The following is a 17,485-nucleotide window of genomic DNA, read 5'->3' on the forward strand; positions in this document are numbered from 1 at the left end:
CTTACACATTAGCAAACACCTTTTCAGTTTCCTCCACTGTTCCTTTCTTTTCCTCCATAATTACTGCATATCAGAATTCTGTTTAACCTTCAAAACCCGGCTGAGATACCCATCTGCCCCTTCTCTGAATTCTTGTGGTAATTGGCACATACTTAGGGTACTCACGCTTTGCATTTGGGTTAGAGTGATACTGCACTCCTATGAAAATTTCTGTGGGCAGAATTTCAATCAGGGGTGTTCTTGATTTATTCATTTCTGTATCTCTCTCAATACTGTGTAAGCCTCATGACATTCACATTAGGATCAAAATAGCTTTTTCCGAGATGAATGGATGAATAAATGAATGACCATAATTACAACTCTTCTTTGATTGACAGAAACCCAGAGTCTAGCAGCAAGATGGCCAGAATGCATGCTCTGAAGACCCACTGAATACCAGTGTGGAAGGATTTACCAAAGCTAAATATGATAACTAACAGAATAAAGAAAACCAACTTTGTGTGCGGTAGTAAGAAATAGTGGGGCACTATCTGGTCAAGGGTAATGCTACTTCTCTTACTAAATGATGGATGGTGTCATGAAAAAGTTCTAAGTGCAATTTTGGAACCCTATCCTATGCCTAGAATACTGTTTGACACACAGCAGGGCCTCCAGAAAATCTGAGTATACTTAATGAACTAATGAGTTAAAAACACAGGCCAATCCCTATGAAAAAACGAATTATCAGACTGTTTTTAAAATCATATTTACTTGCTTGGACAAAATGGAATGGCCTTTGATTTTCCTGATACCCAAAGATACTGTCCGGAAGAATGCTTGTATGGCCCTAATGATGGAACCAAGACTTCATGAGACAGCTTTTTATCATTCAATAAATATTTAGGTGCTGACATTGCCAGGCACTTATGATAAAAAACATGGGAAATCCTGTGTTGTTTTGTACTTGGGACACTTGCATATAAATGAATCTGCTCGAGACTCTAGATTTGATTTTCATCTTATCACTGTAAGGCAGGATATGATTTGTGAAATCAAATCCTGAAACTTTGAAGGACTCCTTCTTCTCTGCTGTCTGTTTTGGGTAGCACTATCCAGGATTCAGCTGCTGCAAATTGCCTTTCATCAATGTGAATTTTAGGGTGTTATAGGGAGGTTCTCTGGGAGCAGACAGTATCAGGACTTCAGACTTTATGTCAGGCTGATGATTAGTCCACAGAACAGTACTGACTGAAAAACCATTTGTGACCTATAGTTTATTGTGTATGTGTGAGTGATGATACAGACTGTTAACGTCTGGAGCAACGTGTTGTAATGATGTGTTAGGAACCCGCATTCACAGTGGATGCACAAAAAGTCATTGACCTGGTTGTAAGTCTTTCAGGTCAGTTTTCCTAAGATCAACTATATCAACATGTGTCGGTACTTTTACACCTCATTCGTTTTTTAATATTTTACATCAAAAGATAACTAGGTTTATTTTGAAGAAGGCAACTAATTGAGCCATATCATTTTTTAATATAATGGAATCAACATGATAGGATATATGTATTTTAAGATTGATTACGATATTCTGAACAACACAACGTATCATTAAGCAAAACTACAATACACATCTACATGTACTTGTGTGTATGTAAATACCCAAATATGTTGTGTGTAAAACATATATACAAATACCATTGGGTCAAGGTATATATAAAGCAGGAAGGAAATAGAGACCTTTCTCTGAGATCTAATTTATGTATCACATATTCTGACAAAGAAATAAGTTGAGGCTGGTTTAAACAGAATTATTCTCAACTGATATTTTAATAATGGCTATGTTGTTTAAAGGAAGCCATCATAAAATTGATATAATGTTATATTTAATGAAGACTTAGAAGAAGTTAAAAAAGATTTGAGACACTGGCAAATTTTCAATATCTTTTGAAAAAGATTTACAACAGTCAAAAATAAAGTAAACCTGAATGATAACTTGGGTATGTTTATATGTATGTGTGCAGAAGGGGAAATTGTGAACAGATACAATAAGGGGAGAGAGAGTAACCCATTGAATATGGGAATTGAAACGGAGGCTATCTTTTCACATAAGGATCTATCCTCTGTATTAACTCTTTCCTGCTCCCACCACTACCCACACCGCAGTGCTTTAGCCAATTTTTTTTTTCTCAGACAGATTTGGGTAGAAATAATCTTATGATATCAGTTTAGACAAAACTGGTACTGAAAAGTATTATGAATCAAGCAGAAATCCTGAAATTGGAGACTCTTGCTGGTTAATATATTAGCCATCCCTCACATGGTCACCAGGTACTCTTTACATGCCAGGCACTGTCCTAGACACTGGAAATAGATGCACCTCTGTATTTAAGGAATTCAAGACATATAAACAAGAAAACAAATAAATGTTACTTGCATTCTCCAACTTACTTTCCTTCTCATCTCTCTCCAAAAAGTTACAGTATAATTAGAGAGACAGAGAAAAACACTTAAGAATAAAATATTATGGGATAAATCAGAGATGCGTACAAGAAAACAAGAAGGGAAAAATAATTCTGCCTGTCCACAGAAGGCTCAATGCAGGAGAAGATGAGCTTCGAAAGGAATATCATATTTTCTTTGATAAAATAAAGGAAGAGGAGTTAGGTAAAAATAGTAGAAGCCAAGTATACACACTAAATTCTGGTTTAAAGCAGAATCATTATAAGTTAATATAATTTAGAGAGCCTCCCACCATTAGTTTTTTAGATTCCTTGCAAAAATTATGTAAGTTTTATGTCTTTAATAGTCAATATTAACTTACAATGATCCAACTTGAGTACAGTGGTTCAATTAGAAGAACTTCAAATATAGCACAGTCTTTGTGACATTTAGTTGATTCTCAAGTTACAGAGAAAAGTATGATGGCATCTGAGTCATTTGAAAATAGCTTGAACTTCAAGGAAGATTTATTCTAACTATTGACAGAAGCATCTCTCTTGAGATTTTATGTCAAAAAATAATGTTTTTCTTGAGAGAGCTCCAAATCATTTATATCGGAGATTAATTTTTAATAATCTTTTCTCATTGCTAATTGGTTATCTCAATACTTCAAAATAGATGTAATTAAAATAATCGAATATTTTGATATTCTTCTTCCAAGTCCTATTTACCTTATCTCAGCCTATCAAATGTAGCCAGCCTAGTTCCTCTGGCTGGATAAATTGGAAGCACATTGCTTCTGCAATGTAAAACACAGTGGCCATGACTCACCTATTAGCCTTATATATGCATATACTCCTCTTAGACATTCTTACAAAGATCTAAGTATTGCATCACTACGTGGTGAAGAAACAATCACACTTTTCAAGAGAGATTTTCTTGTGGGCTTTACTTTGATAAACAAAGAACAAAAATTTAAAAACTAACTTTTGGCTCCTTGGTACATATATTATACCCAACTCCAAAAGATATCTGAGCAATTCTAAGTAGTTGTGGGGAACCAATTGGGAAGTACACGCTGCAAGTTATTTTAAACATTAATATGTGTACTATCAATATTACAACTTTTTTAGTATTTATTGCTGTTAGAAACTACTATCTTAAGGGGGGATGACTTTGTTTGGACCTCTGTTTACTCTTTCTCACATGTTAATGTTTCATCATATTAAGAATTCAGATTTTATACAGAGCAAAAACAGATACATATTTATCTTGAACAAGAACTACGGAGAAGATACCCTGTCTTTAAGTGCACAGCACACATGCATTTCTCTATAGTTGTAACAGATAAAAAGGAACCAAAAAAAAAAAGAATCCCAAAGAAAATAAAAGGAAATATTTCTTACCGGAATGAACGCATGTTGCATAGCTTGCTCACATTGTTTTAAGGAAGCAATAGTATCCCACAAAAGCTGATAATTCTCAGCCCGAGAAGCACTTGGCCGTTGCATAGCGAAAGCTGGTAGCATTCAAACTGAGCTCATAGAACCCAGTTGAAGAAGGAAAAAAACCCTGCAGATCTGTTACATAAACTTCTTAATTAGATCTGCTACACAAACTGCTATCTTAAGACTTAAAAAAAAAGTTAATCAGAACATTTCTTTTGGGGGATATCTGGGCATGACTTGAACAGAGACAGATGTTTTCATTGGGAAGGATTTTCATTCCCACACTTGTGAAAAGCAATCCCATCAGTGTTCCTCTGTCTTCACATGGGTCTGGCGAAACTGCACATACCATACGTGTGTGGGGGGAAAGAAGTAGGAGGGAGAGAGATGTGAAAAAATATTTCTACCAGAAGATTCGGGTGGCAAAGCCATGGAGGTAGATTTGAGTAGCTTATGAAAGTAGTGAAATGGAAGGGAGTGATTTACACATACACATCTATCTCCATGTGCAGGTATCCACACTTTCCTGCTGGGTGAGAAATACAACTTTACACAGACATCTTCACAGCCTCATTTCATAGGTCCACCCCTTCTCTCAGTTAAGTCCTAGGTGCAACATATTCCTCACCTATGCATTATTACTTCTTTTATGACACTACAAATTCTTTATCTTGGATTATCCCTAAGGACTAGCCAGAAGATTTGTGACTCTCTTTGGATTTAATAGTAATTAGAAGACCCTTGTGTTGCCTATGTATGAAACACAAGCCAAACTTATTTTTTATTCTGGAGAAAATTTACATAGATAATACAAGGAGAATTACGCCTTTAAATGTTCTTGGGAACAGAGAGTGGGCTGCACAAAGCTGGAATGTGTTAATTCCAAAGGAATATGCTTTTGTGCTATAACAACAAAAAAAGGCTAGTATAAGCACAAAGTAAAATGTGAACAGAATTTAGGGACATACTCTGAGTTCCCTTCATCTGAGGGGTTGCTGAGGTAGGGGGTAAGTCATCTTGAAAGAGGGTGCTGAGCACTCATAAGTTCCAAAGGAATCCACACTTTCAAGGCTAGTTTCATATCCAAAAATGATATTTACTCAAGCATTTTGAGACGTAAAAGGCAAAAGAAGGGAAGTACACAGCATAATGAAGAAACTGCATTTAATTGACCTAGAAAATCCAAGGAGTACAAAACAAGGTACAAATGGTAGGAAACGGTTTGATAACATAAAGGAAAGAATTTTGCAGCATTATTTTAGAAGAGCAGCATAATTTGGGTTACCTAGTTTTTCTGCATTTGTACCCTGGCCCTGGTGGATTAGTTCATACTAATCACCTTGTGGTGTGAAAATCTTGAAGGCTAATACCAGCCAAGTTTTCCTAACAATTAACTCTCATTTCCTCTCAATTACTTTCAATTTTGAACTGGAGTAACGGGAAGTAGAACTTTACTCTTTTCCCAAAATTTCTACCTGAGCAAATTTTTAGGGAGCTGATTTTCCCTTAGTGTTTCATGAATACACACCATAAGGCTATTGCCATTAGACAGTTTTTTTTTCAATGTCAATTCAACTACCCTTCTCTTTTTCTCATTCATGGTGTTCTTCTGCTCAGCTCACACCCACAGTCCCTCCTCTGCATTCATTCCTGCCCTTACAGTCTCCCATCTGCCCCAGCCACATGCTGCTTCTTCATGCACTGCCGACCAACCAGCCCACAACTTCCAGAAAATATTCTTCCACTAGTAAATGTTCTGACTTTATCGGGAAACAACAGGCAACTTTTAAAAAGTTGTTTTTAAAGTCATCTTCCTAAACCCCAGCCAATCTTTTCTGAAATCCTTGAGAAAATGTTTAGCATTATTCCAGACTCCAATTTCTGGGTCTTCTGTCATCTCTAGGGCTTTTCCTACCTCTTGTTCACTGGGTCCCTTTGTTCTTTCATGTAAGTAGAATCTCCTAAAAGATCTACTTTTCTTTTTTCTTTCTTTCCTTTTTTTGGAGTCATAGTGACAGAGTCTCACTATGTCACCCTCGGTAGAGTGCCGTGGCATCACGACTCATAGCAACCTCAAATTCCTGGGCTCCAGCGATTCTCTTGCCTCAGCCTCCCAAGGAACTGAAAGGCACCCACCTCAACGCCGGGCTATTTTTTGGCTGTAGTTGTCACGGTTGTTTGGCAAGCCCAGGCCGGGTTCGAACCTGCTGGCTCCAGTGTATGTGGCTGGTGCCCTAGATGCTGAGCTACAAGGAGCCGAGCCAGATCTACTTTTCTTTATTCTTTACAAGAGTGATAATGTCTATTTGTAGAAACTCTACATTTAAACTGCCGTTAGAATTCATTTCACTTGTTCAATTATCCAACAAACATATCAAACATCTTTCACGTGCTACTTTTAGACAGCACTATGGGCAAATGGATATATTGGATGTTGATTCTACTTTTTGGAGCTTAAAGTCTAACAGAAGGGATAGTACATGGGTACGAATAACAAAAAGACAAGTTAAAGAAGTATAAATGCCATAAAGAGGTAGCATAAACTATTTAGAAAACAATGAAAAAGAAGAAATTATGTCCATGGGGAAATTAGAACAGTCTTCTGGAAGATTCTGCACTTTGCTAAAGCTTGAAGTTATAGAATTTTTCAAGGGAAAGTTTCAAGAAGGGAAAGGGACAGCAAAGGCACAGGGTGGGAAAGAAGTCATTTATGGCTCCTCTTTAGCAGGAACACTATTTACATCAAGAAAAAATTTGTATGCCAATGATTTAACATTTAGGTTTGGACTGGATTTAAGGCTATTCTCAAATGAAAATTAGTAACTTCCTACTCCTAATGATAGTCAGTATTGACTTTAGTCAATTCTTACAGAACCGATATTCATAAATTCAGTGGAAATCTTCAACTGGTGATAAATTTCATGTTTATTGTACACTCTTTAAAAAAGGCACAGAGATATACTTTTGGGGCCTTGAGATGGCTCAGTCATTTATGTTATGTTACTTCGTTACTTACATAGATTTTATTAAGTATACATCACATGCTAAAACCTCTTACTTTCAAAATTCAAGTGGGGGTCCACCATAAATCAAATATTTACCTGATTGGCTCGGTGCCTGTAGCTCAGCAGCTAAGGATGCCAGTTACATACCCCGGAGGTGGCGGGTTCGAATCCAACCCGGGCCAGCCAAACAACAATGACAATTGATACCTCCCCCTGCCCCCTTTCCCCCAAAAAGCAGGCATTGTGGTGGGCGCTTGCAGTACCAGCTACTTGGGAGACTGAGGCAAGAGAATCTCGTATGCCCAAGAGTCTGAGGTTGCTGTGAGCTGTGATGCCACAGCACTCTACCCAGGGTGACAGCTTGAGCCTCGGTCTCAAAAAAAAAAAAAAAAAACTATAAATATTTCACCTTGTTTGATTTGACTTAGGTTTTAACAAACATTAATTGAACTTTACTGTGTGCCAAGCACTGTGCTAGAAACAAGGTATACAAAATATATGTAATATCATTAGATCCTCCATTTCTTTTCAACTAATACTTAACGCACAATTGTCCCTGCCCCAAAGGGGACCCTATGTATTTTCTTGCTGTTAGCACAATGCCTGATATTTAATAATTTTTCCATTAAACACACAGTCACTAGGCCACATGTCTATCATATCAAAGTATGTCACTATGATTTAACTTAGATTGCAGGCTGCAGAATGGTACTTCTGAAAGAGTAGGATTGCCATACACAAGCAAGTGTGCCCTGGAGTACTTTCTGCTGCTGATCCATCTAAATTTAACTTTGCATAATTGTACTTCCAGTAAAAAGTGGAGGAGCAGGGCCTGGGTTTGTATTCCTACCTGAAATAATCAAAACACATGACTAAATCTGTGAAAGAATGGGTTTCAGGTATGTACATCAGAGAGCAAAAACAATGAAGCATGAGAGAGAGGAAACAAACAAAGGTAGGTCCTGTGCTTTCCCCTGTATTACAGCCTTGAACTTCTAGGACACGCTGCAGGGAGGAGGAATGGAGTTGTAGCCCAGAGGACTTGCTAAATTGAAAAGGGGTGATTTTCTGAAGAGACCAAGGTAGCAAGTATTAACAGAAAAAACCATAATTATAGTTGAAGATCTCACTACCCTTTTGTAAATAATCAATCTCTTAGGCTCAGGTGATCCTCTTGCCTTAGCTTCTTGAGTAGCTAGGACTAAAGGCACCAACAACTATCCCCACCTAGTTTTTGCATCTTTAGTAAAGACAGGGTCTCACTCTTGCTCTGGCTATTCTCGAACTCCTGGCTCAAGCAATCCACCCGCCTTGGTCTCCCAGAGTGCTAGGATTACAGACATGAGCCATAGCACTGGCTGAAAATAAATTCTATGATCATAATACAATTTAATTAGGAATCAATAAGAGAAAAATCTCTGTAAACACTCAAAATTGTAAGGATGAAATAACACAATTCTGTATAACCCACTGATTAAAGAAGAAATCAAAGGAAATTTAGAATGTGGTTTGAACTGAATGAAAATAAACTACAAGACATCAACTTTTGTAGGATTCCCATAAAGTAATAATTAAGGGAATAGATATATTTTTACTACACACTTGTATTTGAAAAAAAGGTCTTAAATTAATGACTTCAGCTCCCATCTTTAGCAACCAGAAAAAAAAAATAGCAAATTAGACCCAAAATAAGCAGATGGAAGGAAATAAAAAATATTGGAACAGAAAATACAGGCCCTGAGGGCTTCACTGATGAATTCCATCAAACATTTAAGAAAGTAATAATAACAATTCTACACAAACTCTTTCAGAGAACTGAGGAGGAAGAAATACTTTTCAACAATTTTTGTTCTGAGGTCAGATTACCCTTATCCCAAATTAGATGAAGATATTATAAGAAAAGCAAACATCAATATGCTATCATGAATACAGACGTAAAAATTTGAAAAAAATTAGCAAATTTAAACTAGCAATATATAAAAAGGATAATGTCTCATTACTAAGTAGGCTTTATCCTTGGAATATAAAGTTGGTTTTACATTTGAAAATAAACCAATGTATTTTATTATATTTATTTTTTTAAGAAACAAAAATCCCAAACATACAATCATCTTAGTGGTAACAGAAATAGTATTTTATAAAATCCAATATCCATTTCTGTTTAACAAGAACTCAAAACTCCTAGGACAAAACAAGTATGTGCCTTCTCACCACTCTATTCAACTTCATCTGAGAGGCTCTATAAAGGGCAACAAGACAAGAAAAATAATAAATATTGGAAATGATATATTAAAAATGTTTTTATTTACAGATGACCTAATTATCTACAGAAAATTTCATGAAAAGCTACTAGTGTATTATAAGTAAGTTTACCAAGGTTGTGGAATACTGGATTAACATAGAAAGATCAATTGAATTTTTATATATTAGCAATAAATAAATAGGAATTAAGATAAGAAATATCGGCAGTGCCTGTGGCTCAAAGGAGTAGGGCTCCTGCCACATATACTGGAGGTGGCAGGTTCAAACCTGGCCCTGGCCAAAAACTGAAAAAAAAAAAAAAAGAAAGAAAGAAATATCATTTATAATGAGGTAAAAAACTGACTACTTAGCAATAAACCTGATAAAAATGTGTAAGCCCTGTACACAGATGAAATTAAGGAAGATGCAATATTGTTAAGATGCCCTGCTCTGAGAACTGATTTACAGATTCAACACAATCACAACCAGACTCCCAGGGTATGTTTTGTTTGTTTATTTATTTTTCAGAAATTGGCAAGCTGATTCTAAAATCATCATGAAAATCAAAAGACATATAGTAGCCAAAACAACTTTGAAAAAAATAAAATTAGAAAAAAAAAATTCCCTGATTTCTAGACTTACTATATAAAGTTACTATTGCTTACTATATAAATAAAGACAGTGTACACTGGCATAAAGAGACATAAACAGAGCAATGGAACCTAATAGATACAGACTTTGAGTCAACCCTCTGACATACAGACAACTGACTTTCAACTGAAGATACCACGGCAATTCAATGGAGAAAAGGTAATATTTTCAACAAATGATATTGGAATAATTGAATATCCACATGCAAAATAACCAACTTTGACCCTTATCTCTTACTACATATTAACTTGAAAGAGATTAGTGACCTAGATGTAAAACCTAAATAACATTAAAACAAAACATAGAAGAAAATCTTCATGACTTTGGGTTAGGTATAATACCAAAAGCATAATCCAATAAAAATAAACAGATAAATCAGACATCATTGAAATTAAAAATTGCTGTTTTCTCTGAGAAACACTGTTAAGAAAATAAAAAAGACAACCATAGAATGGAAGGGTATTTTTACAAATTATGCATCTGATAAAGAACTTGTTTCTTAATTACAAAAAGAACTTTCAAAACCCAGTAAGAAAAGAAATAGTTCAATTAAAAATGAGCAAGATATTTGAACAAATGCATCATTAGTGAAGGTATAGGCATCAAATAAGCATGTGAAAAGATTGTCAACATCGTGAATTATTAGAGAATTAGAATAAAAAATTAATGCCTTGGGGTTGGGGTTGATGTGTAAGATAAGAACTCGTAATTTATACACTGCTGCTGAGAATGTACAACCTCTTTGGAAAGAGTTCAGTAATTTTTTTTTTTCAAAGCTAAATGTATCCCTATCCTGTGATTTAATGATTCAACTACTAGGTATTAACCCAAGAGAAATAAAAGCATATGTTCATTTAAAGACTTGTACGCAAATCTTTATAACAGCTTAATTTTTAATAGCCCCAAACCAGAAGTAACATCAACAGATGAGTGGATAAATAAATTGTGGTATCTGCATACAATGGAATGCTATTTGGCCTTAAAAAGGAATGAGCTATTGATACGTGAAACATCACGGATGAATTTCAAAACAATCGTGCAGAGTGAAAGAGGATATGCAAAAGGAATATGTATTATGATCTCAGCTATATAAAATTCTAGAAAATGCAAACAAATTTATGTAACAGAAAGGAGAGTAATACTTGCCTGGAGTAGGGAGATAGGGAGGCCAGAGTAAGGTAGTTGGATGAAGCCATAATTCAATGCTCTATGGATATATTTTAATGCTCAACAATCCTATTTTTCTCTCAAGTAAGGTGTGGCCTTAAATTTAGCAAAACCATCAGATGTAATTTTGAATTATGTATTATGGCATGTATGCTGATAATCTCTCTCCAGTGAAGTCCCTTGAGGGTAAGGTCTTCATTACAAAATTTCTGGTTTTCCTATAGCATTTAAAGTTCAGAACCCACTCATTATAATACTAACATTATAATTGATATTAAAATTATAATTATAAATGTGTCATTTTACTGTTTAAAAAATTATTTTCCCACATAGTACCTGCCTCATCCCCATGAAGTTCTTATTTCCAATTTACAGATAGAGAAATAGGTTCACAGAGACTAAAGTAACTTGCTTCACCATTTACTGGCCATATGAACTTGGATAAGTTTCTTGGTTTCTCTTTGCTTAGGTTTTTGTCTGTAAAATGGAGATTATAATAGAATTTATCTCACAGGATTGCTGAGGATTAAATAAGTTAATATAGTAGAACCTCTGCAAGTTGACCACCCAAGGGACTGTAATGAACTGGTCAAAATACAGAGGTGATCAACATAAGGATGAAGGCCTTAGTACATGTGGTACATGTCTGCTGTGTAATTAGGCCAAGATAAGGAGGTGGCCAGTATAGGGCAGTGCTCAACTATGGAGCTTCTACTGTATTTACAAAACTTTGCGACACATCCTGGCACATAGTAAGCACTATTACTAGTATTTATAAATTAACTTAAATTTATTAATTCATTTAATAAGTATAAATTAAGTAATAGAAATAAGAGTAAATTTATGTCTGTTGGCTCTTAGTTCAATATACATTTGACTAGTGATCACTAATTATATATGTAATTGTAGATTCACCTTTCTTTTCCTTACCACCATTACACCCTAGTCTAAGGCACATAAAATTTAGTATTCTGGTCTTTCTTCCTAGACTCCATTTGTCTCCTTTACAGGACCCATTGATACAGGACAGGTGGCGCCCCAGCCAGCTCAGTGGAGCTGAGAGGGGGACCTGCTGCCTCCGCCCTGGCAGTGTTGGCGCTGCCACAGCTGCGGGAGGTTGGAAGGTTGGGGGGAAGGGAGCAGCAGGAGGCTCCAGTAGACAGAGGGGCCAGACAACTGCTGGGGAGACACCAGTGCCTTAGTGTCTCTGTCCCTTTGCACTTGTGGCTGAACAGGGAAAACCCCTTGTCCTAGGCCTAATCAGTTTCATGTAAGTTTCCTAGACCTGGGAATGAAAGGGACTGTATCCATTCCTGAATGCACTCTTTCTTCTCACCCCAGAGGAAAGGACTATATCCCTTCATTTGTTACCAAGTCCTGGCCTAATATAACTACAAAGACCCATGTAACTTTATATATTCCTAGATGAAGAACCCAGGGAGAGACAGAAAAGAGAGAGCTTTTTCTTCCCAACTTGGGCTGTTTCTGTCTCTGCCAGGAGCTTTGGTGATTTTGTATTCTTTTCTGTAAAATAAATCCTGTCTTACCACTGATCTGTGGTCCATACGTTCATTCTTCAAATCACTGAGACCAAAACCCTACTAAAGACAAAATTCCGATATCACCATCTTAATTAAAAATTTATTTATTTATTTACTTTTGAATTTCTTACTTCCTCCTCTAAACTTTAAACTTGGAGAGCAGAAGGCAATGTACAGCCTGCTCCAGCACAGTGCCTAGGATATCATATACTTTTTCAGGGTTTGCTTGATAGTACTGCCATTAGTGGAGTCTAGAGTAGATAAAAATCTAATTAAAGTTTCAAAAATATATGTTAATGTATTTACCAGGATCTTCTGTATTTACCACAATCTATGGTGAATATGGCTGTGGCTTTTATAAAAACCTGGCATCTGACCTAGTGTCTCCTATTTGAGAGAGTGACACTTCTTTGATAGGGCAAGATGTATGGCTGTACCAGGATACAAAGCAAATGAACCTTTACTGCAAGACGTAGCTTTACAGAGGGCATGAAGTGACCTGTTGAATACTGAAATTCATACGAAATAAATTAGTGCTGTACATTCATATATAGCACATACATGTGCAGTTATTCTGCAAACATGCTTAAGAGATGCAAGTCATTGTGTTAGCACGATATTCTACACACTCTGCAGAGTCTTTTGAATAAGATGTCCAGTACTATAATAGAGAGAAAGCAGGATCTGGGAGAAGTTAACTAAATTAAGAAGGATGCCAGTTCTGCTGAGCGCTAGATCATCACAGCATATTAAACCTCAGGCCAGAGGCAAAGCCAGGGCAAACCAGAGGGAACTGTGAAGCAGATGAAGTCTGGCTCTATCATCTTCTTCCCCACACAGAGCCCTCAGCACTTCTCCTCGTGGCTCTTTTGACAGAGGAAAGGCTACTCAAACTCATTTATAGAACAGCATTAAGAATTTAACTCAGGAGGCTGAGGCAAGAGAATCTCCTAAGCCCAGAAGCTGGAGGTTGCTGTGAGCTGTGACGCCAAGGCACTCTACCGAGGGCAATAAAATCTCTATTAAAAAAAAAAATTAATATGTCTGTTCTCTCACTTAATCTCTTGCCTGTTTTGTGGACAACTGTCAGTCTTATTCATCTGTTTATCCCCAGCCCCTAACATTTTACCTGACATAGAATGAGAAATAGTAAACGTTTGTTAAATAATGTATGTGAAAAAATAATGTATGTGGAAAATAATGTATGTGAAAAAATAATGTATGTGAAAAAAGTGTTGTACTTGATATTAGTAATAATTTCTATTACAAATTCCTTATATTTGTAAAGCATGTTTTAATTAACAAAGCACTTTCATAATTAAGAACTCTCTTCTCCCTGTTACTTTTCACCTTGTCCCTATTTAAGCATTTAAATATTATTTGTCAATGGCTCCTTTATTTTCTTGGTTGGATTTTTACTTAAATTGGATAGCCTGTTGGTTGTGGGTCATCTCCACTTAGGTGCCTAGGTGTTTCCTAGATCTCTCAGATTTAACAGCTTCAAAATCTGACCTCTTAATTTCCTCTTCCTCTCTCAAATCCACTTCTCTTTCCTCTTCCTCATTTAATAAATCCAAGTTCCTCCCACTCAGTTGCTCAAGTCAGGTATCTGTACCTCCATATCTACTTTATGACCCTTGTGCTTGGTACGGTCTGGCTGTGCTTGTCACCAGTGTCATCCTGTGCCCTCTCCCCTTCTCTGTGCCTTAGCCCCACAGGCCTTCCTCCAGAACTTACAATATGATGAATCCTGTTCTCATGGTGGTTCCTATACAAATGCTAGTTCTTCTGTTTCCAATCTTCTCCCACCTGTTCTCCAGAATTCTCTCCCACTTGTCATTTAAATCTTAGTTCCATTGTGCATCGTGGGAGGCTTTCCACATCCCTGTCCTCTATTTGCTAGATGCCAAGAGCACTTCCTTCCCCCAGTTGTGAAAACTAAATAGGTCTCAGACATTACTAAATGTCCCCTGGGGACGAGGGCAAAATTATACCCCATTGAGAACCACTGGCCTATATCTTACTCACTGCATCCTGTTAGAGCTTTACATGGAAACTAATTTGTAAACTTCACTTCTGTGACTTTTGTGAGATGTTTAACGATTGTCAAACTCTCACTGAACTACCCCATCATAGACAGAAACCAGTTCTTTTGTTTATCACTACATATATAGTGTCCAGCTACTCTATAAACATTTATTGAATAGATGAGTGAATGTGACTTTCACACACACCCTATGGAATATGTACAGCCAGAACTAGTAATCTCCTTTCCAAATTGAGTTTTTGGCCAGGGCTGGGTTTGAACCCACCACCTCCGATATATGGGGCTGGCACCCTACTCCTTTGAGCCACAGGCACCGCCGTCTCTTCTGAGTTTTCTATTCATACTGTCCTTGTAGTCTATGCGTAGAAATATTAAAATATTATACCTCTAGCTCTATATCAAGGGCTGAAATACTCAGGTAGCTTTCATTGAGGCTCTACTCTGATGCTTTTAGAAACTCAGATATATTAAATACAAGAGGGAGGTGGTTAGGGCTTCTCCTTTTGTAGTAGCAATGCACGTGGAAACAGTAACTCCTGAGTAAATTTGCTTTTACAGTGTACTTAGCCTTACGGTCAATTATAGTAAGCAGATTGAAAAAAACTAGTCACATGATGGGTTAGGTAAGATACGATAATGTAAACCAAGCCACGGCATAATTATTAACTAGAACATGAGAAAAATTCTAAGAATGCCTGATTAAAATTATCTTTTATTTCCATGTTGCCTAAATATGGCCAAGGAGAAAAAAATTGAAATTATTATTTTTTATATTACAAAATGTTTATTCCTCTGATGTATAAGGAATGCCTTAAAACTGACAAGAAAAAGACCAGCATTGCAATAGAAAAATGGGCAAGAAAGGCATAGACAATTGACAAAGATGATAAAACATATAGCATCTAAACATGTAATACAACTGTCTATCTCCCTCTTCATAAGAGAAAGCACATTGAAATGCCATTTACTTCTTACCATATCGGCAAAAACATAAGTGATCACTCATTCGTTGGAGAGGCTGTTGGGAAACAGACACTATCCTTCGCTGTTTGTGGATATATAAATTGGTAAACTTCTAGGAAGGACAATTTGACAATTTCAATTACCAATGCATATACTTTTTATCTTAAAAATTTCAGATGTAAGAATTTATGCTACAGTTGTACTGGTACATGAGTGAATAATCTATGTAAAATATTCATCATAACACCATTTGTAACAGAAGCTTGGAAATAACCTGTAGTGCATTAATTAATGGAAAACTCTATGATTGATTTTTAAGCAGTTATTTGTAAAGAGGTTCAAGGTGCATTGTTAGTTGAAAAAAAAAAAGACGCAGTATATACAACAGTGTTATGGTAGCGACCTTTTATGTATAAAGAGAGAGAAATAAGAATGCATATACTTTCACAGAGAGATACGGGGATTAACAAGAGTCATCTTTTGGGGGAGGGGGTTGTTGAGATTGGGATGATACACTTCACTGAATACTTTTTAACATTTTTTATTTTGAGCAAGGTGAAGCTTATCATTTAATATTTCTTTTAAAAATTTTGTATTATCTATTTACAGATAAAATAATAAAACAGAGGGGTACCTCTGAATATCATCTGATAACCTCACATTCTACCGGGGCTGTGAAGAGCAAAGATCACTCTTATCTCAAGGCTCTTGCAAACTACTGTGGATATCCCATTGAAACACAGGGAAAAACAGGCGAGAGTACTAGAAAGCTATCTCAATAATAGGAGAGGAAACAAAATGCTGAGCGAGAGAAGGATTGGAGACAAAGCAGTGACTGAGTTTGAAGGGTGGAATTCATAACAAAGGTACAAAGAACTAGGTCAGTTTTGAAATTCTTTTAAACTGCACTTTTAGCCCGCCTCAAACACTTCTATTATCCAAGCTTTTGAATAGCAGACTAATATATTACAATTACTCAATTTTTCCCCAAATAAATTATTTTCGAATACCTTAAAGGCCATAATCACCATCAAGTGGCTGAGTAAGGGCAGGAAAAACTGTTAAGAGGTAAACCTTAACAGTTTGGAAATATAGAGAGCTGACACAGAGCTGTCCCGGAGCCACAGACAACAGCTGTGTGGACTCTGTCATGTTAAAATTACCTTACTGGCAACAAAGAGATAGAGTTGAAGCCTATGTGTTCCAATCTCTGTGCAGAGTCAGAGAGAATAGTTAAGAGTATAAGATCTAATTTAATTAAGTGCCATTTATTTACTTTTATTGTTGCTATATTTAGGGTGATGTCTAAAACAGTTTTACCTACACTTTCTTCTAGAAATTTTATGGTTTCATGCCCTACATGTGAGTCCTTTATCCATCTTGAATTAACTTCTATATAAGTCAAAAGATTGGGTCCTGTTTCATTCTTCTGCATGTGGCTATCTAATTTTTATTCCAACCCTATCCATTTATTGAACAGGTCTTCCTTTTCCCCTTTGTATATTGTTGTCAGCTTTGCCAAGGATTAGTTGGTTGTAGGGAGATGGTTTTATTTCAGGTTCTCTGTTTTGTTCCATTGGCCTACATAACTACTTTTATACCAATAACATGCTTCTGCATAGCAAAGGAAATAATCAACAGAATGAATAGTCAACCTATAGAATGGGGAAAAACATTCACAAATTATACCACCAACAAATAACATATTCAGAACCTACAAAGTACTTGAACAAAGCAGCCCGGAAAAAAATACCCTTAAAAAGTGGGCAAAAGATATGAGCAGAAGTTTTACAGAAGAAGATAGAGAAATGGCAAAGAAAAGAAAAAAGTTCAACATCACTAATCATCAAGGAAATGCAAATTAAAACCACAAGGAGATACCACCTTACCCTTATCAGAATGGCCATTCATAAAAAGTCAAAAACAAGAGATGCTGGTATGGATGCAGAGAGAAAAGATACTTATACACTACTCTTGGGACTGCAAATTAGTGCAACCTCT

The 17,485-nt window shown here is 36.3% G+C and overlaps 1 protein-coding gene across 20 annotated transcripts in view; it reads right to left on the bottom strand.

Annotated features, from left to right (window-relative positions):
• Positions 1–17,485, bottom strand: part of DLG2 (discs large MAGUK scaffold protein 2) — a 2,435,891-nt gene that overhangs the window by 1,000,310 nt on the left and 1,418,096 nt on the right. For 4 of the 20 annotated variants that reach the window (XM_053560244.1, XM_053560242.1, XM_053560239.1 and 1 more), the window contains exon 1: positions 3,828–3,957. The exons of the other annotated variants lie outside the window; for them this stretch is intronic. In XM_053560244.1, the coding sequence (XP_053416219.1) occupies positions 3,828–3,950 (123 nt within the window). In that variant the 5' untranslated portion in view covers positions 3,951–3,957. Of the gene's footprint in view, positions 1–3,827; positions 3,958–17,485 lie in introns of those variants that run through there. 20 annotated transcript variants of the gene reach the window in all.

The sequence above is a fragment of the Nycticebus coucang genome, chromosome 14, assembly GCF_027406575.1.
Source record: "Nycticebus coucang isolate mNycCou1 chromosome 14, mNycCou1.pri, whole genome shotgun sequence".
NCBI lineage: Eukaryota > Metazoa > Chordata > Mammalia > Primates > Lorisidae > Nycticebus > Nycticebus coucang.